The sequence below is a fragment of the Ascidiella aspersa genome, chromosome 2 (genome assembly GCF_963924565.1).
Source record: "Ascidiella aspersa chromosome 2, kaAscAspe10.2, whole genome shotgun sequence".
Taxonomy (NCBI): Eukaryota; Metazoa; Chordata; class Ascidiacea; order Phlebobranchia; family Ascidiidae; genus Ascidiella; species Ascidiella aspersa.
In genome coordinates this window covers 30,602,859-30,625,870 of record NC_139448.1, presented here as the reverse complement: position 1 = coordinate 30,625,870, position 23,012 = coordinate 30,602,859, and the positions used below count along the sequence as shown (strand labels likewise).

Below are 23,012 nucleotides of genomic sequence, written 5' to 3'. Positions count from 1 at the left end.
TGTCAATTCAATAAACAAAACAGCTGCTAAAACGGAAAACCTTCTTTCGATAAACAAACGAGGCCAGAAACTTTTCAAGTTTTGTTATCTTACTTAGGTTGCAACACTAGGAACGTTTGAAGCCGAACTACATACAACATATTAGAAATGATATTCAATGCAAAAAGGTTTTATGTGTGTTAGACCTTTGGCCATTTGCATTTTACTGCTACTAAAAAAGTGTCCTAATGTGCTACACTGCAATAAAAGTGACTATTTACTTTAAAAAGTCTACCTCTTACATATGGCATCAACGTGATTCCACAATGGCCAATAAATCGTTACGACAGAATCGATCGACTAAATGTTCTAGCTTAAGCACAACCGTCGGATGATTAACTCACACTAGTGAATTCATGAGCCACACATTACTCAGCCACAAAAGCAAGGAGCTACAATTGCCAGTTGGCAAAACAACTCAAAATTGACATCCTTGATTAATAAATAAGCATCACGGTTTTTTTTAACGTCGTGGTAGATAGGGGTTCGAGTGCTGACATTACTCACTTTAGCGACACACACGCAGCGTAAGCCTATGCACAAAATAGTGTGTGTGCTGCGATTGTAATGTCTATATCAGGGATGGCGAACCACTGACCCGCGACATATGTTTAGTGACCCACTTGTCTGTCTAGAAATATCGAAATGTTATCAATCATTTTCAGGAAATCGTCCGAAAACCTTAAATGGCCCAGGCAATAACACTTAAAAAAACATATAGTGAAATAGAAGACCCACTTGTGCATTTTGTAAGGAATAAAGTCATGTCTGTGACCCGCGCGAAGAAAAGGTTCGCCATCCCTGGTCTATATAAACAAGATTTTCGTTTCAGGTGATTTCGGTAGCTCTAATGCACACGAAAGCCCGTGCAATATACACGTCATGCTTCTCTTATGCGCATTGGTAATTTCTGCCTACCATTATAACAAATCACGACTCATAACAGCAGGAAGTCGGTTCACGTATGCTAATTATGCTTGTTGTTTTGTTAAGCAAATCACGTGTTTACTTTTACGTTACCCTGTGTTTTCTGTTTATATTAAAACTCTGTGTCCGCTTGCCGTGTAGCAGTGTCGGTTAAATGACCTGCTAATAATACAAGCCTGCTATATATATGTGTGTGACTTAAATAAATACCAAATTAAGACATAAACCCTCCAGAATAAGCCTTGAATTCATCAAAATAGGCCTAAATGGCCAAAATAAAGTCATAACTTGAAGTAGCGAAAACTGTGACTTGATTGCGCTTAAGTCTATACATTATAACACTGGCGCAATACACAACTGTATTAAACTGCAATAAGCGACGTTTCCTGGGTAAAATATTGGTTATAATGTAACACACTTCATGCAACAATTCAAATCTTCACTCGTATATGAACTCGATGTCAGTGTCGCCCAGTACCTCCTGAACCTTTTGATCGATAAGTTCAGACTGGGCAACGGTCAGATGGTTCTTCCAATCGCCGATTTGACCTGGAAGAATATTTTCCGGTTTATTAAAATCCGCTTTGCGTGGTGTAGTAGTTAAAAAAAATGTTACCGTAATACGCGCGGCTTCACATTAAAAATAAATTCGATACGACGCGTGTGGATTGAACGGTTGTGATTACGCCGCAAAAATTAAAGGAGGAATCAAAACACAATCTAGAACACGTGGTTTGTTTTAGCAAAGCAAAAAACAATTGCGGTTTTGCTTTTGGTTCTATTTTTAGAGTTTTTTTTTCAGCCAGGAAAAACAACATTTTTTAGGAAGAGGTAGGCAATGCTGCGCGGACTGTGATAAACGTGTAAAAGAAATTGCGGCTCGCATGTAACTTAATTTTTAGCTGGTCAAATACCATCTGGTTTCGACCCATTAGGTGGTCCTCAATCCCCTATTAATCGCAGCAATGCTAATTTATATTCAATGACTCCAGCTCCATATTGGTAGCAGTAATGTATTAAAAGTTGTTTCAACCCCGGTCCATCTGTCACATTTACAACACTAAGCAGTTAAGCATGCATTGGAACCGTTTAAAAAACACACGCAATGATAAATCGACATACATGACCAAACGAACAAGTAAAAAACTGTTTAAACAAGGATTTAAAATGCAGATTGTATTGTTTATTTTTGTAAAATAGCTACAAATAAATTTGCTGCAACATTGTTTATAACAATTTATTCCTATAAAAAATATATGCCGTACAGAATTTTTCTGAGGCAAGGTTTTTTTAATGCTTGTAATAGTCTACCTAAAATTTACAGTCTGCAAAAATTGCACTGGATCTACAAAAATTTAAACAATGACTCGGGATTCAGCATGTCAATTATTATAAAAATGGCAACTGCTCTGGCTCCGGCTTAAAACTAAACGCTTGGCTGTGAAACCCCATGCTCCGGCTCAGGCTACTCAGTACTGCATTTCGGTCAAATCTATTCTAAATTCAATTGATCCTTACGTTTCAAAACAAGCTATTTTAGACTGTTATTGTGAGTTGCCCAAAAATAGTTGGTTGTTATTCTCCAACCTTTTCTGAACAGTTTCATGATCCCGCTTTTGTCCAATCCCGAATCTGCTCCTTTCTTCATGGAGCTGAACGTTGTCTTTTCCACAATCCAATCCAACTCCTCCTCGGTCGGGGATTCCCCGATAAACTTTGCCAACTTGCGAATTTCTCCTCGAGGATCCTAAATAGCGAAAAAAGAAATTGTTAATGTGTCATTTTGTTAATTTTTTTCTTGTGCACCAATATTGTTGGTGTTTAGTTACGTTTAGCGACGTTTCTAACCTTTTTGATTTTTTCGAACATTAAAAAGAGAAAGTTTTCATCGTTTTTGTGTTCGTACCATTCCCGTACCATTTCTAAGTAGCCCACACCATCTCTCATACCGAAACGTTGTTTACCTGGAAAAGGAAAAAATGTGTTTGGTTAGCCTTGTTTCTGTGTTCCACATGGCAAATTTGCTTTAAGTGTTCTCAGCAAAGAGTAATACTTAGCATTTGCTTTTGAAGTTTAAATTTTCAAATCAATGTGCTTTATCATCTTTATTAAAAAAAATTTTCCGCTGTTTGAATAAAACAGGAACAACGTATTTGGTATTTGTGGCCATGCAATTGATTAGGCTATATATTTCTAAAATTGGTGTTTTCAATCAGCAAATCATGCCAACGATATTCAGCACTAATGCATGACAATGACGTCAAGTCAAATAAACCGTTCGAAAATATTCTTTGTTTGTTTGATAATTGACCAAACAAAATTACAGCAACACTGTTTTGTTTATCCCTACGTGTACCTGCGATACAAATTTCGTAGAATTTATTCTCATCTTCAGGAACGAGGTGCTTGAAATGCTCGCACTTTGAAAAAGGAAGAGACATTGCGAAGTTGTACCAGGATACTGGTTGGTCTTTCGGATTCCGGATAACATATATTACCTATAGTGTGGTTAATTAAAGATAGTTGAGCAACCGATAACTTTTAATATTGTTTTTTATCAAACCAACAAGTTGTAAAAAATACTGTTGCAATCTCGCGCTTTTTAAACAGGAACTTTATAAACCGATTTTGAAACAAATTTAGTCGAACCGGAGTTGAACCAGAACTTTTAAATTGCTGCTAACCAAAGCCGGAATTTTACCGGATTCCGAAAAAAAATCCTTGATCCCGAATCGAACGTGACTCCCTGGTTTAAAATAAATTTGTACCTTATTTACACTATATACTCGGTATATGTGCCACTTACGAGGCAAGGTTAAGTATTACTACCGCAAGTAATGCGCTTATGCAAGTAATGCGCAAGAGTTAACACTTGCCTTTGTGCCTCTTTCTTTCAATTTCTTTAAATTAACGAAATCTGGAGGAAGATGTGTCGCAAACAATCTTCGCTCAATCGGTAGGTTTTCGACTACTTCATACTTCGAAACTGAAAAAATAACAGTCATAAATGTATTCAAAGTACGGTAAAGTCGCGGTACACTTCATATGGCCAAAACATATAATAGTTTTTAATAAAATAACGTCATGGTTTGTCCATTACGCCATGTTATTCCGCTAAAAATAAGGAAAACCAGTTACATTTTGAAACCATTCGGCGCTTTTAAGAGCTAAAAAGCCCTACAATAGTAAATGACGTTTAGGCATGTTCTCTCATCTGATATGCAGCAAATGTTTGAGTACGATAGGTACGAAAAAAATATGTTATCAAATATTGACTGGCATAAAGTAGGGTATAGGCTTACGCAATTATACGGTGGCCAATGCCCTGCGCTATGGCTGTAGAAATTGGCACATAATTCTGCCCAGTGCCCATATAAGAATTATTCATAAGTGAATTGCAACTTACCAGGCCCAAATGTCAAGTAAGTAAAAAACTGGGAAATACTTTGATGTTTCTTCAGCAACTCTGGGTCATTGCGACAAATTATGTGCTGTAGAATCGAGTTAACCCAAGTTGTTCCTAAACAAGATCGCAAAATGATGACACCGATTTGCTATACTTGGCTAAATCGTAAAGCTTAAACGTATTAGTTGTTTTATTTATACAAACTAAAAATATCTCGACTTATGGTTCAATCCACGGGCAAAATAAAGTTATGCGCTCTTTTGTTTACTAATAACCTTTCATTTATACAAGATACTGCTATTGAGTATGTTTACTGAGAAACATCGAAGCCAAAATTCTATAAGAATTAGCAGAAAAAAATAAAAAATCCTGTTTTCATGAAGACCGAATACCTGTTTTTGCGTATGTTGATAGCAGAATGTCACTGGACTTCCATTCTAAGTTGTGGTAAGCGTATTCTCCTGCGTCGGGGCTGAATCCGGCGTAAAATCCATACCCATTCCGTACCACTAGTTCTTTTGGGCGCAGAAAATCGTTTTTTAGCCAGTCAACGTACTCTGGCATCTTGGATCGGTGCCCAGGCTCTACCAGCTCCGTAGCCGACAGCATAAAGTCCACAAACTGCATTTCCTGCTCAGTGTACTCCATGTTAGTATATTAACCTACTGTAAAACAATGGTTTGCAAAAGTAACATAACTTAAAGACTATACTACTGCATATCATTGCGTATCATTGCAAAATTCTAATTTTTTTAACATTTGATTTTGCACTCCTAACTATGTTATCTGAGCATATTGACCCTTTATGAACGTTGGTGCTAAAGTAACTTTCACAGAATTCGATAATTGCTACAAGTTGCAATAAGCGCTAGCACGTTTAGCTGGTGCTGCTCGGGTAACTGATTAACTTTAGAACGTTGACATGTGTATTAAACTAGTCATGACATAAACACCCACTTTGAAAAACGATTATTATTTGCCATTGAGAAACCTGCTGGATTCCTGTTGAAGCTAATACCTCAACAATCAAATTAGTCGTAAGAAGGCGCTAAAGTGTCAATTAGTGTAACCAGATTTATTTTACAATTTTTAAAACACATACTTGTTCTTCTTAAACGAGTCATCAAACATTGAGTGCAAGTTCGAAACGGCAACACACAACTCTTGCGCCCCGGACGACAACAATTAATTATTCAATCGCGCTATCAAATAGATGCGAAAATCAAGTTCGCTACAAATAGAAAAGTGGACATGTTTTTCCAAATATGGACTTGTTGTTATGAAAACGTGCGAATGGGTGCGTATTATTTTGAAATATGTGTTGTTCTAAATATATCGTTCCAATACAAACATCAGTTGATATCTAGTGTTATATAGTTAAATCATTTGGGCTTCCCATTTTGAGACCTGCTATTTCTAAAACATATCAAAATGTATAGTTTTTCTAAAATGTATAGTTTTTTGCAACTAAAAATATCCCAATGCCAAAACAAAATAAATAGTGTGAAAGTAAGGTGTAATATTCGTTTTCTTTTTATAAGAATTATTCTTTGTGTAAACCTGCCATATCGTGCAATGTTTTCTGAAAACTTTAAATTTTCGTACGATTTTGAAAGAGAATATAAATTTAAATAGGTACCCGTATACCAACCCTACCATGTGTAACAAATACCTGCCTTAAAGTGGGCTTACATTACCTGCCATAAATATGCACTCAGGCCTATTTCATTTTCCTTCTAAAAATGTGCGCAGATTGGCGATTGCACATTTTTGCAAATAAACTTTTTTTGCAAATAGAAAGTTGCATTACAAGTGCTGAACGTAGTTTCCATGTTCATATTTCGTGCACATGTGTTCGCTGTAATGATTCGGCATTTTTCTGTTTACTCGTAAGGCAAATGATGCGCTGACGATTTACCCAGCAGGGGCTGTGCAAAAGGGAAACAGAGCGAAGTAAAACTGTTAATAAGGCTTTGCTGGGTAATGTTCTGTAAAACTCATATTTTTCCAGATAATCTGAAAAAAACACTACAATTTATGTATACTATTTAACATTTTATGATTTCAAAACTACAGAAATGGGTAGGCCTACACTTGGTATTTTTGCATTTGCAATTAACTTTGGCCGAGGATTTTATTGATGGCTGTTAACGTACTTACATTTTTGAAATAAACATTCACTACTTTGACATTTTTATTTTGCATCCCGAAATGAGGGTCAATAAAGGAAATAACAACCGAAAAAGGAAAGCTACATTTCAATGATAGTCTCGCATATAGGTCTCCTTCTTTGCCTCTTCATAAACACAATATCCAAAAATTATATCTCATGGTACTGTGTGACGATTGATGGCTATGAACAATTGTATCAAGCAACACAGTGTGGTAAAGCCTTTATTTCATTTGCTATGGTTAGTGTCGGCGGTGAAAATAGTATTATATCCTAAACGGAAACGCAAGCAAAATTAAACACAGGGAAACGGTATTTAATTCGGTCTAATCAATTGATTCAAGTCTGTCGCTAATATATAGTGTTTAAAAAGGTTGCAACACGAACGTTTAAACATCAAACAGCCTTGCGAACGCCACAATTTTACACTTTTATGTCAAAAGTGACATAGAATGATGGTTTATGGTTTCATAACCTAACGATATTAAGATATCGTCAAGCTTAACAAATCAACTTTCAATCGTAAATAAACCTAATGTCGGTGTCGCCAAGGATTTCTTCAACCTGTTGATCGCCCCCACTCCACAGGGTCACCCGAAGTTATAAACTCTTCTTGTAAAGACTCAATGTACTCTGGTACTTTACTTCTGTACTGAGGCTCCACCAATTGAATGGTCGCCATGTAAAACTTGATGCACTTCTGCTGTAAGGGTAATTATTAACCTCAACTATTGACAAGTATATTGAACTTTGTAAATGCAAGACATGGTAGCAATGCTTTGCAGGGTTGTTAAGGGGCTATTCATTATCCATTTAGAACAGGCCATCTCACCCTACGGCCTACGGTCCAGATCCGGCCCGTCAACGCAAATCTTGCGGCAAGAACCATTTTACAAACTGGGCACGAGGCCATTCCTTGTATTTGTTGCTATTTCAACTACGTAAAAGCATTTTTTGCGCTTTTTTAATGTTTAAATTTTATATAATTCATCCACTCACAATACATGTTGGGAAAATATCAACCATATGCTATTCCGCCTTACAATTATTTACAGTTGGCGACAATATTTTTTTTATAATTTTATACTGCGCGTAAGCATGTCGGACTCAGGTAGTTTACATGTACTTAGTCGAGTCCCAGGTCCCAAATACGACTCCAGTAAAAGAAACCAACTCCGTTGAGCCTGGCGTCCCTAATCCGACTTCGACTCCGCAGCCATAACTTGGGGTATTGCATGGTTGAAAAGGAAAATATTTTGCGTCATTTTTGGCAACACCCCTTCGTGTTTCTTTCGAAGAGTTTTGAACAAACTTCCGGTTTTTGAATACATAAGGACTTGTTGATCAAAGGTAGTTATGGGATGTTTAAGGTGATTCAAAAGCTTGCACAGAGTATTGCAGACCAACCCCTAAACCGAAGTCTCCCAACCAGTGTTCCCTCCATTTTTTACCACGTGCCCGGTTGCCAAAAAGTTTGCGCAAGAACTGAAAATCAGTGCGCAAAGTGCCCAAACTATCAAACGTAAAAGTGCCCCAATAAGCTTGAAAAAATTCACCTAAAGCGACTTGACAGATCAACAACTATTTTCTAGCCATTAAACATAGCATCTTGTCTTTCGTGACGCATGACATCAAGAGAGTTATGGGAATCTACCTAACTTATAAATTCTATAAAAGTTGATGACTGAAGAAAAAAGTATATTAATTTTTTTGATTAACTCCCAAATACAATCTCGAAATATATTTGACTTGGTTTGTATACCAGAAAGGAAAAATGAGTCTCTTTATATGTAGTATCGCGCTCGCTTGAGACGCAATTTTGCTTGGTGTGACAAACTTTTCAAATTAAACGGAGTGGACTTGCCAATGAAAATCAATTATTGCGCTTATTGCAGCGGATTTAACAGTAGGCAATTTTCACATTCAAACGGGTTGCGGAGTTTTCTTACATTGGATGACGTTTTGACGTTTATTTTGTTTGAATATCACGGAATGTTATAATCACATTTATTTCGATGTCATGCCCATAACGTAACTCACAATTTTGTTTCCAGAATGTTAAAGCGAAGCTATTGATTCATAAAAAGAGAACTATTAGAAACAATTAGCTGATCAATCGATAAACTAGCAAATGGCAAAAAATCGGTCGAATATTTGTCATCAGTCAATTAATTGTCTATAAACGTTAAGCGTACACAGTTGTAAAACACTGTATATATGTTGATTATATCCCTGTTTTTACGATAGGCTGAGAATATTCTTGTAAACTGAACAGAGGCAAAGTTTGTAATATGTATGAAAATCAAAATTGATTAATCGTCCAAGTAGCTTAATTCTGTAATAGTTACTCGTATATAAACTTAATGTCGGTGTCGCTGAGTACTTCTTTAACTTTTTGATCGATGAGTACCGACTGGGCCACAGTCAAGTGGTTCTTCCAATCGCCAATTTGACCTGTAAGTTCATGAACAGTTCTTGTTATTTAAAAAAAAAACAGACCGAGTGCTATTAACAAACTTGTTGTTAAGTAATCATAATCCTACAGAGTTACTAACAAACATAAGATACCATCAAACTTAGGGGACTTGTCATACTCTTAATTGGTTAATGGAAGATATGTGACAGCCCAAAAATTAGCTTCCAAAACTAAACAACATGGGTTTTACGTAAAAACAATATCAAAGCCAATAAAGAAGTAGGTATCTTTTTGATCACTTAGAATGAAACATGTTTGAACAAAGAGTTTTTCGAAACGTTCAAAATGATAATTAGTTCTATATGGGCTTTGAAGTTAATATTACGTCGTACTACAACCTTCAACCGTTGTGCTCCAAAATATACGTTTTAATCTAATCAAAAGCCATATAGCATCAATGTCAGTTTTCTAATCAAAGTGTTGGGACAACTCAACACATAAATATCCTATATATCTACCCCTACAGCGATTTACTTTATTAACCTTTTCGGAACATTCTCACAATACCGCCGTTCTCCATTCTTGTTTCCGCCTTTTTCTTCATCGAGCTAAACGAGGTCTTCTCTAAGATCCAATCCAACTCCTCCTCAGTCGGTGATTCCCCGATGAACTCTGCCAACTTACGGATTTCGCCTCTAGGATCCTGTAATAAAATTGAGCTCCAATTTAATAATTTCAAAACATTTTTGTACAAATTTAAGCGTTTTAAAAACAGTTTTGTAAAACAGTTTTTGAAAAAACTCAAAGTTAGTATATTCATTATAGATACAATCGAAACCATTTCAAACCTTTTTGATTTTCTCGTACATCACAAAAAGAACATTTTCATCGTCTTTGTGTTCGTACCACTCCCGCAAAACCTCCAAGTATCCTTCGCCCTCCTTCGCGCCGGCGCGTTGTTCACCTTATCAAGGTTATAATCGGTTTGAAAACAAGCAAAAATTTGCACGATCTAAGCAAACACGTGTAGTTACGATTTACTTACAATACTCGAGTGGCTGATTGCACTCTATTACGAAATTCGTAAAAATGAAACGAAATCATAGTTTGACATTTTTCTTGTATTCGAATATAGCTGTCCTATTTTCCATCAAATTTGCCTGCTTTTAAGTTTTCAAGATTTAAAACAAGATTTTTTGGACATAAACCTAAAAACTACCCATGATAACGAAGTACTATACCCAAGCTTTATATAAACGCAATGGTATACTTTTGTGACGTCATATCTGAAAAAATTGTGACGTCATATCTGAAAAAATTTCATGGCCCTACCCAAACTGAAATCCTAGATCCGCGCCTGCACAGGAACAACTTCGACTAAAACAGGTCACAATCCACGCTTTAAAACTACCCAAGCTTTATATAAAGAGGTGTTAGCAAAACCTTGTTGCAGATGTGTTTCCTTCAGAGCATTTTTTTTTCGCATGGGCCGTTTCACTTGTTCCAAACTCTTCGATTAACTTTAAACTATACTATAAAAGTATGGATAATATTTTATATTTTACTCCCGTAGGAGATGCCCATGTTGCCTATGGTGAGTAGAAAATTAGGCAATCGAATATCGTTTGGTTGAATCAATACACAAGGTGATAGACAAATATTGGAAACATTTTTGGATTCAGTACCCAGTATTATATTTCAGCCATTTTGTGTGCACTCGACTTCAGCAAAATTGATTTACGATAGTTCGAAACTATGTCAGTGCTCCTTAAACTTTTTTAGTTTCATTCAACCCTAGCATCTATCTCCAGATTTCATTAACCCTTGTTTCATCATATGATAAAACTATCTCCTCTATATATAACAGCACAAAATGACTTATAGGTTGTTTCGGTTTTGGTTAAGATCAACTCAAGCTTTTTTCGCCATTGCAAATCTACAATGTCTCGAGTCCAGAAATGTACAAAAGCACAAAACACAGTCACCTACTTTTGTACTTATACAATCAGTTCAAACCAACTTCACTATTACAATAAGCAAAAAAATACCAAAAAACAACAGTTCAACAGTCTATTTACTGCAGAGCTATCATCCGTTTCTGACGGTTCGCCCTTATTCACCCTTTTTGGTTGGTTCACCCTTGCAAAACTTTTATTCACCCTGGGGTGAACCATTCACCTTTTTTTATAAAACACTGCTCTATGCTAAACCGTAACTAATTTATCTTTTTATCATCAATGAAACAAATTTTTGTGGAAAAAAATGATATAAAAAATCTAAGGTTATTTTGGGATTCCACACCCCAAAACCAATCAGAATAAATTATATTTGTTTGTAAAAACAGCATGGCTTTTTTTGCCGGACTAGTGTTAGGGTAAAAACGTTAGAGCTCAGTTGTTACCAAAGCAAAAGTAATCCTGTTGCGGTTTATTCACCTGTAAGGTAAAGGTCAAAGAACTTTTTTTCATCGACAGGAAAGAGATGCTTCCAATTTTCGGCCCTGGCGATTGGAAATCCCATCACAAAGTTGTACCAGGAAACAGCCTGGTCTTTTGGGTTGCGAAACACGCATATTACCTGGAAATTGTTTTTCATGAAATTGCTGTAAATAATCTATACCGGCACTGTTTTTATTTCTTTCAGTAATAAGCTGGCCATTCTACAAAAACAAACCCCGAATCAGGATTAGGTTTCTTAATGATCTAATCTGCTCTTTTCCTGGGCCCGGCTTCAACAAATGTAAAAAACTGGTCACTCAAAAAGAACTGAAAACCGTGTTGAACATAACCTAAGTTTAATATTTAACATGTAGCGAGTTAATTATCATTCATAGATTTTGTCTTTACAAACCAAATACTGGTTGGCATCTAAAATTACTTTTCTAAAAGACAATTTTTTTAAAGTTACATGTAATTTAAAATAGTAGCTTAAGTGGGTTATTAACACAGCGCTATAATAAATCACCATTGTTGATATTCTTGGACTGACTTTTTTAAAATGTCTCACCGAATGCTGTGCCACATGTGCTTATGTTAATCTTTGTTTTTTTTACCTTTGTGCCTTTCTTTCGCAATTCCTCAAGATTAACGAAAGATGCAGGAAGGTGAGTTCCAAAAAGTTTTCTTTCAATCGAAAGGTTTTCCACTATGTCATATTTTGAAACTGAAAGAAGAGCACTTTATTTTCCAGAAAACCTGGGTTCACTTAGTGATGGACAAGATCGACATTTTAAGCAATAAAACCCCATCACCAAGGATTTTAAGGGGGAAAAATAGTTGAAAATTCCATAGAAGTATGTGTAAACAAGTTTTATGTCATACGTTTTAAAGGGCCATGTATCACAGCTGTTCGTTGTTTTCAATGCGTTTTTTCGGAAAATTTAAATTTGACGATATTTTAAAAATGTGATTTGCTAGAGAAAAAACTAAAGGTATATTCGAAATTAGCGCAAAAAATATATCTAAGATAAAATACTCACAATCTCGTTTAGAAAAAAAAAATGTAAATTTGTTGACCAGTGTAATGAGAAACATATTGCCGTAAAGTGCGGCAAGGATATTGCTGAAAAATACACGAAATTTAAGCTTTTGAATCAAACTCACCAGGACCGAATTCTAGGTAGGAGAAAAACGCAGAAATGTCCAGATACTTTTTCAACAATTCGAGATCTTTGCGTGCCACTATGTGTTGCAAGATAGAGGTAACCCAAGTCGTCCCTTTAAACAACATAAATATATATATATATATATAAAACATTATGCTGAAGTTTATCTAATACACTTGTGGACGTACCCCCCACTTTGAAAAGCACTGGTCTAGAAGTTTTATGTATCATTTTTAAATTTTCTTCGGATGGCATAAAATAATTTGCAATACACTTATTGGCGATATTAGAAAAATCTGTTGTTCACATTACTACTTTTGTCTAAACTAGCTTCAAAACAAAATTGTCATTAACAATACCTGTTTTGGCAAAAGCTGCCACTAGAATGTCGCTGGATTGCCATTCGTAGTTGTTAAAGCCGTAATTTATCGTTTCGAGCACAGTTCCGGGTAGAAAATTGTACCCGTTCATTTCAACTCGTTCTCCGGGTACCAAAAAAGATTCCTTTAACGAGTCGATATACTCTGGTATCTTAGTTCTGTACTGAGGGTCGACCAGTTCAGTGGCCGTCAACATAAATTCAATAAAGAGCTTTCCTTGTTCATCATTATCCGCCATGGCAAAGAGAACTGTCTGTCAGATTAGCTTAATAGAAAGTGCTGCCTAAACAAATAAGAATTTCACGTTATAACTTATTCCCGATCATGGCAAAATAGGGCCCGCTGGCTGAATCTGGTGCGTCAAGTAATTTAGCATAACAGACGGACGTCATATTGTTCGTAATTGAGATTTTATTGTGACTTAGCACGCCACAACATTCAACATTTCGCATGCGACCCGCTGTAATGAGTAATTGCTCACCACTGACTTTTTCTGTGCCATTGAAATAACACAAAAGCGACTTTTTCTGCGATGAGTAATAATAATGAATAAAAAAGGCTTTCCAATAAGAAATATTGGCTGTCGACGATGTTCTTTTACCTGGAACATGGTTAGAGATACGTAAAACAGAATTTCTCGACATGTGTATTTGGCACCGTGAGGACATATTTGCCACCATCAGGACGAGGTTGTGTACATAGCGTTTAAGTTAAAATTCAATTTATACAGGGTAAATTAGTCGGATAGAGAACTCCAAATTCTGCATGTGCAATTGCGTTTTACATTCTGCATGTGCAATTTGCGTTTTTTTTTTTTTAATAACTGTGTATAGCTATAATTATGGGAATGAACGACAAGTCACGTCAAATGACTGTACTGCTGGCAAAATGATAAAAAAATATAGGCTACAGTTATAACTAACCGGAAAATTATTGCACGGCCAGATGCACAGTTTAGTTGAGATACAAAATGTTCAACACCAAGGTATTTGTCTAATTCTAAAACATTCACATTTCGATGTGATAAAAGTCAGATTGACTGAAACAAAATGTATGAATGGCCACATAAAGCTTTAATGCACTATTTCGAACGACACGAAGATATTTCTAACACATTCAGCATTTATTCCTACCTATCTTTTTTGCGGTTAATCACACGTTAACGGTTAGAGCATGTATTGGTAAAGTTAATAATTACCCCTTCAACAGTTATACAATCCTATCCGCTATTCAAGGTTAAAGGCGGCAAAACAGTTATAGTCCGCTACTGCTAAACGTTAAAATATACAAAACCCAGTTGGGAAAACTGCATATGTTGCTTCTCTTGTTATACGTTTTTTAAACTTAAAGGGTTCAATGCATCCGCGAAAAACATAGCAAAATTAAGCTTCATTTCCATGCCTCAATGAATAATTTCCACGTTTCCATTCTTGCGGAACCTTTGAGCTGAGAAGACTTACTCAAAACCTTAAAACAGTTAAAGCAAAAGCTTTGCGCGGATCGCGCATTGTATTTACAGTACAGTTAAAATAGCCAAAATATACGGGATTGACCTTATGTCCAATTTGTAATATAGGGCCAGATGGAATAAGTTGATTGGCCTGAGGTTGAACATTCCTGATTTAGACTCTAACCGAAATGCTATTTTTGTCAAAATGTCTTTTTGAAAAACTCCATTACATCGAGCAAGTTGTGGACCTTAATTTTTGTGTGCCTAATGTGCCACGTCTTCTTGCATATTAAGAGCTGTGTCGATTAGGATTAATGATGTGACGTAGGAAATTACTTTGTGACATCATGTTAACAATGCTGCGCAATTGACTTAAGCCAAACTTTTTTTTAAAAGTCTAGACAGTCGAAATATTTTAGCCTAACTGTTGCAATTAATTTTCAACACACTTATGGAGCACTGTCTAATTTTATTTTGCAAGGTCATGTTGGCGATTGGTAAAAACATTTGACCGTTGCCCAGTCGGATCTTGTCGATCGAAAAGTTGAATTTCTTGGCGACACCGATATCAGCTTTATCTACGAGTTAATACTAACTTTCCTCAAAAAAAAAAACTTCACTTAATATCGTTGCACTGAAACTTATAGGCTTACTTGTCAATGTTTCTTTATTTATTTTGGTATTCTATTTCACTTTTTTATTACGCCTAACTATTTTATTGCCATACAATGTCTGGTTTCAAGATGAATTTCGGAAACATAGTTGATTGGACCCCTAAGTGCTAATTATATCAAATCTTAATTTTCTATTTTCACGGGCAAAGTTGAGTACATTTAAAGCACAATGTGTCACACAATCGTTTTTTTTATACTATCACAAATTAAGAGATTTTTCTTATAAAATCATGAATATTGTTAGGCTTGTACTATCTAAATATCTTTTGTCCGGTGGACAAATACAAATAAGAAAAAATCCGGTGGACAAATAAGAAAAAACTAATTTTTCACTAATATATAGGCTTGGATGCAACTATTTCCAGTATTGTCTGAAAAAATCGATAACAAAATTTACAGCAGACTTTCATAAAAACATCTTTAATTAGTCTTTTTTGCAAAATATGAATATTTATACTTTTGAACGTTATACATGTTTGACATAAACTCATAGTCAGATAGTTCTCACAAAGATTACTTTTTTTGGTAAATAGCGAAGTTGACAGAGAACCTAATACAACGTGTAAATCAAACTAACAAAAAAAAAATACTTCTCGATTTAAATGTAATTGATTATGAATAATAAAATGTAATTTTAGTTTAAAATCTAGTTCAAATTCGTATTTTTAAGAATTCGGCAATTCTAATTCTAATCTAATTTGAGAAAACTCAAAATGATCTAATTCTAATTCTAATCTAATTTGAAAAAACTGAAATGCTCTAATTTTAATTCTAATCTAATTTGAAAAAGCTAAAATAAACCAAATTGTCCAAGTCTGCCACTATACGTAACGCTGTTTCGCGATGTTATCTTTTGTGCGAACTTCCGATCTATATTGGGCTTTGAAAAGGGAAGTATGGCGATCACAAAAGTAAACAGAAAAAATTGACGTCATATAGGTGCATGGGGGCTTTTTTATTATAATTTAATTTCCTTGTGCTTTTTACGCTATTTTATTTATTAGCAGACAAAAGATTTAGAAAACTATAATACAATAAATAGATACTTTGTATGTGTATTAACAACAGAATCTGGACCTCCTATTAATAAATAGATACTATAATACAAAAAATGTATTTTTGTCAGTCTTTCAATTAATCAAAACAGCAGGTTGCACACATTACACTTTTAAAAAACCGAAGCATCTTGCTTATGACACTATTCCGTTGAAATATAATACCCAAGTAGAATACAGCTTTAGGAGGAATAGGTTAATAATTGTCATTGGGACTAAACAACGAACTCCTTAGTGTGGCGGTATGTATACTTGTTCAACCTTTTGTTGGCTAACGGGTCGAAAACTGTACCGTAATGACAAACCGAAAAATCCATAAGTACCATAGACACTGTGATTTGGATTTACAAAGATTGAAAACCTAGTAATTTGTTTGCAATGCTCATTTACTATGTAATCTAAAATAAATCAGGACGAAATGTATTTGGAGTAATCAATCGCCAAAATCATTTAGTGTGATATTATATGACTGTTTTATATCTATCACTGTTTGAGTGTCGACAAAGCCTATTGGCGTTCGCCTACGTGATTTTTTCCTCTTCGCTAAACTTTTTTCAGCGAGATATACTGCCAAGTCATTCATAGCAAGGTGAACAAGAAAGTGCAAAATCATTAAGCAAACAATACACACTGTGTGCACGGGATAAATACAAGATACCGTGACAAACAGTCATGATTCATTATAACAGTTATCGGTAGAGTTAGCAGCGAACAACCGGTCGCTTTTATAGGCCATATATAATAGCTCAGGTAGCGTAAGTATTGAATTTCGCTAGACTAAAAGATTAGCCGTAGCAAAAGTTCTAATCCTACCTAGAAAAACTTTTAACGGGCATTTTTATAACCTTATCATGCTCTGGGGGGCGCAAAATAAGGTGTATAACTACAATTTGTAACTTGACCATCGTTTTTAAACTAAAAGTTAGTTCACTTTATTTAATTTGTAATTAATTTATCAGCACTATAATGTATGATTCGCCACGGGAATATACAAAATATAACCTTTAATTTTCGTGTTAGGCGTTGGATGTATATTTGGGTGGTGTCAGCCTTAACATAACGATGCTATGATGCAGCACAAAAAGCCAGTAGAATAGCAGAAAAATACTGTTCGGCTTGATGTCCCAAAAAGGGCGACTCTAACCCGACTTTTTGCCATCTAAATTTGTAGGATCGTCTGTTAATTCCTATCATATATTGTATTGGATGTAGTTTAACAGACGTTCGAGCATTTATTGGTGATGTTAATAATTAGCCTTGTAATAACGATGCAGCCGTACCCTTGTTTAAGGTTAAAGTTCGCGCTAACTGCCACAGGTCCAAATTATTTTTTCAAAGGTGTACAAAGTTCATTTAGGGAATCTATAAAAAGAAGATATATATTAAAACATTGTCCTATACACAACTTTAAAATTTGCCTCTTTGTAGATTTTTTAGATTGGTTTAAGGTTTATCGAAGTTCGTAGCATGGACGACGCCAAACAGCAAGAAAGTTTTATTAAGTTTTTTCTGGCCGCCACTGAACTAGTGGAGCCTCAGCACAGAACCAAATTACCAGAGTACATCGAGTCGATCAAAAATGGGGTTATGAAGGGAAGAGATCTGGTTGAGCGTAACGGGTATGGCTTTCACCCGGGATTCGAACCTGAAACGGCTGAATACGCCTTCAACGATATGGAGTGGAAAAGTAGCGACGTTCTGGTGTCAGCCTACGCAAAAACAGGTGAAGCTATAAATTGATTAAAGAGTATAGCAGATGTGTTTAAACGACCCGGCATTATTCGAAGCTCTTGAATCAAACTAATACAGTATAATACATAGTTCCATTCACTAATACTTAAAACTGCTTCTCACTCTAGCGCAGTGATTCTCAACGCCGCGGCACACAATAGTGTTTTATTTATTTTGGAAACTCTGTTTGTATTACGAACACGCGTGCAAGTGTGCGAAACTTAATCCACACTGCCTGATAAAATACATTTGACCTGGCTATGCACTTAAGGACGATTGTCAGGTTATTAAAATTGCTGTTTTGCTGCGAATACATTTTGTTTTCGTTTGGTCAGGCTATACAAGTTTATGAAGCACTGCCTTAGCGTGCCGATCAACTAGTCATATAAAAAACAAATAGTGGCCGAAAGTGTACATTTAATTTGTCGTGCACACTTTATGAATGAGACTTGAAATACAGCCCAACTTTTAAGACGGGAATGAGATCATTATTTGCACTACGTGTGCAAAATGAGCACGAGAAATTGTGCGCGCTTTCCAAAGTACCCTAAAATGCGCGCTTTTAGAATAGGTATAACGTGGGAATAGTTTGAGGTCTCTTCATCTACCTGTTTTTATCTTACTATTCTCCTGTAAATCTTTCCAACTCTTCACTATAACTCTTTATCCATTACTCTTCGCAGTCCAACTCTAAATGTCCCCACATTTCTGCGTGCACCATTTTCGCGCACTTTTAGGCACGTACTGCTGTCCTATGCTGTCCAGTCGTGAGATTGTACGGAATAATGGTTAGGCCTACTATAACTGTTAACAAAATAACTATGATATAAAGCTGTATGCCTGTTATATATTACAATACTTTATAGATTTTTGCTTAACCCATGTCATATAGGCTATACTTGGCTATTCGTATCAGCAAGTCCAAAACCTTCAAACGTTTATTGCACCGAAAACTGGGCTTACATTTCTCAAGCGAAAGTATTTTTAGCTTTACAGCTCTATGGAAAACCGCCAATAAAGTGAAACACTCAAAATTGTTCTGTATTTTAGGAACGACTTGGGTTTCTGCGATTATTAAGCATATTCTTGGTCGCAAAGATCCCGAGTTACTGAAGAAGTATCTGAGTATATCACAATTCTTTTTGTACTTGGAGTTCGGGCCCGGTAAGATTATTATCTTTAAAAATCATTTTCGGAGTAAAGTTTAAATAACTATGTGTATAGAAATACAAACTAATCGTTCAATTTGGATACATTTGTTTTGGCAAAATATATTTTCAATTAAATGTTTCAAATGCCTTTAGTGTCTAAGTATGAAGTAACAGAAAACTTGCCCGTGGAGCGAAGATTTTTTGGAACTCATCTTCCGGAACAATTCGTTAATCTGAAAAAATTACGTGAAAAAGGCGTCAAAGTAAGTGGCAAATATACTCTAAAATACTTCCTAAAATACAATAATAAATAAAGCAGGTTTGCTTTGGCGTTGATATTGTAATGATATAAGTTCGCTGCTCCGAAATCCGTAGTTGTGCAAATAGGGTCGAAAGATATATTAGCCAATACGTATACCGAATTACATTTTCTCGATTTGTTAGTGTTTCTTGATGCCCTTTTGGGCTTAAGCTTGACAAATGCTAAGACTAAAGTAATTGTTTACTATATGACGGTTAGGTTATATACGTGTTTCGGAACCCGAAAGATCAAGCAGTGTCCTGGTACAACTTTGCGATGACTCTTCCTTTTACAAAGTCCGAGCAGTGGAAGGACCTTCTGCCTAAAAACGAAAAGGAATTTTACGACCTTTACATCGCAGGTGAGTCAAGAAGTCAAGCTAAATGTAAACTATAGATAAGCACTGGGTTCCTTTCGAAAATACGTAAAGAGCTGTATAGTTTAAGTAATTTAAAACTAGTAGTACACCGAAAGCCTTCGTGGACTCACCGAATCTGTCGATCAATGATGCAAGCATGGTATAAAAACAATTTGTCTGCAGTGAGGGGTCCTCCGGTAATACCGGAACCGCCGCTCTACCAACTGAGCTACACAGGGTCAGAGGGAACTATAGTCGAGAAACCACCTTACGCCAATGCTTGACACATTCTGTTAGTTCAAGGCACTTCACATTACTGGGGATCTTTAGTACCATATCATTATTCAATGAAACATGCCACACATATGCGTGTTAACAACGGATCGACAGATTCGGTGAGCGGTGTACTCTAATAATACGTAAGCCGTAATCGTTGGTCAAAAAGCAGCTTTTTAGAATAGTATAGATCACAGTTGTTAACACACATATGCATGTGCCTATTTCATTAAAAAATTTCAATCTATTTTTTGTTTGTGAAAAAGAAACAATATCAGCAGAAAAAATATATGCATTAAGACCAACGATATAATAATGTCAAGAACACGCAATAATATTCACGACAGAATAAGAAATTAATTGTCTGAATAAGACATAAACCTGTATATTTTAACGGAATAAAGCGTAAATGGACAAAAGAACGAATGAAAGTAAAATACGATCAGTGGGCCATGGGCCGAGCATCAGCAGTTTTGGTGTTGACGTTTGGACGCCCTTGTTTGAGTGGCGCCGTTTGGGCTGCGCTGATTTGGCACCGAATTCTTTGGCCTTGCTTGGAGTTATTGGTGGGTAATAGGTGGGTTTGGAAAATGGGATTAGGGTTGTAATCATTAGGGGATTTAGTGATGTACTTAGGAGTGGTGTTTGGGGTGAGGTGTTATGGTGTATAGGCGGGATTTTGGTCATTTAGGTCTACATTCTGACCGTTTTAGGACTGTTTTCGATTTAGAGGGTATTACGGCTACTAGGCACTAGTCATAATTTAGTCTTAGTCCGAACTGTATTTTATTCCGACGTTCATGTTGTTTTTATTTCGGTCTTAATGCTGGAGTCTGGCTTTTAAAATCAGTTGGATAAGTTTGTCCATTAATTTAATATTTCAATTCCCCCAAACAAGCAATTAATGATTCAGTAAAATGTTTTAAACTGCTGAACTCATTTTCTCCCATTCACAAATATTATATAATAATTGAACGTTACGGCCCTGTCGAGTCTGGTTAGTAAGCAAACCAAGCTATATGCTAACAAAGGTATTTTAAGGTAAACAACGCTTGAGTTCGAAACAAGATGAGGGCTATTTGGAATTCATACGGGAATGGTATGAGCACAAAAACGACGAGAACATACTCTTCGTGATGTACGAGGATATTAAAAAGGTTTGAAATTCCACTAAAGTATAGCGGACAATTAACCTAGTGGTTGTTTTATAGTCCCGCTAAATATTCTGCAAACGGTTCTAGAATTTATTTACAAAAATTAAACTTGATTTTATTTGATATATATGCTTGAACAGCTATATTTATGTTTAAGTTTCGAGATTTGGGTTGCATAAGCACGATGTTAATAAAATGATGTTCAACAAGTAGACTAAAATTAACATTAATATTTAAAGTTTTTTATCGAGTTGCATATTTTTTTGCTTCCTATTTTCAGGACCCTAAAGGCGAAATCCGCAAGTTGGCAGAGTTTATCGGGGAAAACCCGACTGAGGAGGAATTGGATTGGGTCGTCGAGAAGACCTCGTTCAGCTCCATGAAGAAAGAAGCGGAATCGGGATTGGAAAAGAGCGGGATGGTAAAGATGTTTCGTAAGGGTAAGAAAAATAATAAGAGCAAATATTTCCAGGCTAATGATCCAATCTTTTTAGGCATTTAATTTTCGGGATCTGGTAAAATTTAAAGTTGAGTACATATGTTCAAGTTGTAATTCCTAATAGGTTTAAAATTTCTAAGTAATGAAGATTTAAGTTAGGATGGAAAATTTATATTTCAACTAGATATCTTGTAGTGTGTAACTAATGCAAACAATTTTAATTACTAATGAAGTATTTTTGGAGTATTTTAGTGTTTCATTAGGCACATTTTATTACAGTATATATACTTAGCGCTTCGATATTATTGCAAGGCGACAAAAAGTGAATTATAAAATGATCTAGAACCACTATTAAATAGCTTTCATAGGTGTAATAAAAACCGTTGTTTTTAAACGTATCGATTTCAGAATAGAATTTCAACTTTAATTCAATAAATTACACATCAGCGTGAACCCTGTCTTTTCATATTTTACCAGGTCAAGTGGGTGATTGGAGGAATCACTTGACCGTGGCCCAATCGGAACTTATCGATCATAAAGTTGAGCAAATTCTCGGCGACACCGACATTAAGTTTATTTATGAGTGAATACTAATCGAAAACTTGCCCGAAAGCGTAGGCTATAGTTTTAATTGTTACTGCTGAAGCGATATAATAAACATGTTGTGGTTTATTCGTTTATACCTTTCTTTGATTTACCGAAGTAACTTATTAGTAAAACACTGTTCATCCCGTTAAATTTTAAAACAATATTTTGATTGTACGGCTTTTAAAAAGATGCCTTCGCGCAATGACTGGCCGTTAATACTTCAATGTAAAAATTGGTGGCCAGAAAAAAAAACAACTATAGGGAAGTGGCCATCAACCTTACTTAAATTGTCATCCCTTCATTGAGCTCTCAACACTTGCCCCTTCTGTTGACCTTTTACAAAAATGCGTCATGCTAACCCAGAAGAGAAGTCAACGTCATATTGAAAAAATCACAGATTTGAACTTACCTACACAATTTCTAAAATAATTTATACTTGTGCCCCCTCCCAAGGCCACCGTTTAGAAACAGCTATTGTGTGGTAACACTATTGGAATTTAATATTGTTTTTATCAATCAATAATTTTGTTACTTTGAAGGACGAAAGGTTTTGTTAGCCGAAGGGAGCATGTATTTTACCGCTTTACCAACTAAATTTTGGCTGTTGTTTGCAAAGCTGTGCAATAAAATAATACGATGATCTATGTTTATTATAGTTAAAATTATAAATTAACATGCTTAATGCGGTCTAAAAGTGTTCAAATAAATTAAAATGGGTCTAAATTTACCTGTAGCATATTCGGCAATTAAACTACAATACTATAAAGTATGAATAAAATATTTAGCCGTTCTGAATTAAAAAAATACTCTTATAACGCAGGAATGTTTGGTTTGTGTGTTAAATAGCAGATTGTTTTATATTATAAAGGTAGCTACATCGTACTAAACGCAAA

The 23,012-nt window shown here is 35.5% G+C and overlaps 3 protein-coding genes across 3 annotated transcripts; 1 reads left to right on the top strand and 2 right to left on the bottom strand.

Moving 5' to 3' along the window:
* Positions 1-1,405: 1,405 nt before the first annotated feature.
* LOC146164840 (amine sulfotransferase-like) lies at positions 1,406-5,020 on the bottom strand. The gene is made up of 6 exons (XM_083380848.1): positions 4,765-5,020; positions 3,843-3,952; positions 3,323-3,464; positions 2,815-2,930; positions 2,554-2,713; positions 1,406-1,515 (listed from the first exon to the last, which is right to left on the bottom strand). Exons 1-6 carry the CDS (start codon positions 5,018-5,020, stop codon positions 1,406-1,408), a joined length of 894 nt encoding a protein of 297 aa, XP_083236974.1.
* Positions 5,021-8,886: 3,866 nt separating this feature from the next.
* LOC146164839 (amine sulfotransferase-like) lies at positions 8,887-13,180 on the bottom strand. Its single transcript, XM_083380847.1, has 7 exons — positions 12,922-13,180; positions 12,561-12,674; positions 12,011-12,120; positions 11,394-11,535; positions 9,807-9,922; positions 9,502-9,661; positions 8,887-8,996 (listed from the first exon to the last, which is right to left on the bottom strand). Exons 1-7 carry the CDS (start codon positions 13,178-13,180, stop codon positions 8,887-8,889), a joined length of 1,011 nt encoding a protein of 336 aa, XP_083236973.1.
* Positions 13,181-17,588: 4,408 nt separating this feature from the next.
* LOC146164838 (amine sulfotransferase-like) lies at positions 17,589-22,118 on the top strand. The gene is made up of 7 exons (XM_083380846.1): positions 17,589-17,844; positions 18,903-19,016; positions 19,157-19,266; positions 19,524-19,665; positions 20,980-21,095; positions 21,373-21,532; positions 22,009-22,118. The coding sequence occupies exons 1-7, from the start codon at positions 17,589-17,591 to the stop codon at positions 22,116-22,118; spliced, it is 1,008 nt and encodes a 335-aa protein (XP_083236972.1).
* The last annotated feature ends 894 nt before the right edge of the window (positions 22,119-23,012 follow it).

Excerpts from the sequence above, each read along its gene's own strand:
- LOC146164840 (XM_083380848.1), bottom strand. The coding sequence starts at position 5,020 with ATGGAGTACACTGAGCAGGAAATGCAGTTTGTGGACTTTATGCTGTCG. Across the intron at positions 3,465-3,842 it reads TGAAAGAAAGAGGCACAAAG|GTAATATATGTTATCCGGAA; the intron begins GCAAGTGTTAAC and ends ACCACACTATAG. Across the intron at positions 2,714-2,814 it reads TGTTCGAAAAAATCAAAAAG|GATCCTCGAGGAGAAATTCG; the intron begins GTTAGAAACGTC and ends TTCGCTATTTAG.
- LOC146164839 (XM_083380847.1), bottom strand. The coding sequence starts at position 13,180 with ATGGCGGATAATGATGAACAAGGAAAGCTCTTTATTGAATTTATGTTG. Across the intron at positions 11,536-12,010 it reads TGCGAAAGAAAGGCACAAAG|GTAATATGCGTGTTTCGCAA; the intron begins GTAAAAAAAACA and ends AACAATTTCCAG. Across the intron at positions 8,997-9,501 it reads TGTGAGAATGTTCCGAAAAG|GTCAAATTGGCGATTGGAAG; the intron begins GTTAATAAAGTA and ends ATGAACTTACAG.
- LOC146164838 (XM_083380846.1), top strand. The coding sequence starts at position 17,589 with ATGGACGACGCCAAACAGCAAGAAAGTTTTATTAAGTTTTTTCTGGCC. Across the intron at positions 19,017-19,156 it reads GTACTTGGAGTTCGGGCCCG|TGTCTAAGTATGAAGTAACA; the intron begins GTAAGATTATTA and ends AAATGCCTTTAG. Across the intron at positions 21,096-21,372 it reads TGTACGAGGATATTAAAAAG|GACCCTAAAGGCGAAATCCG; the intron begins GTTTGAAATTCC and ends TCCTATTTTCAG.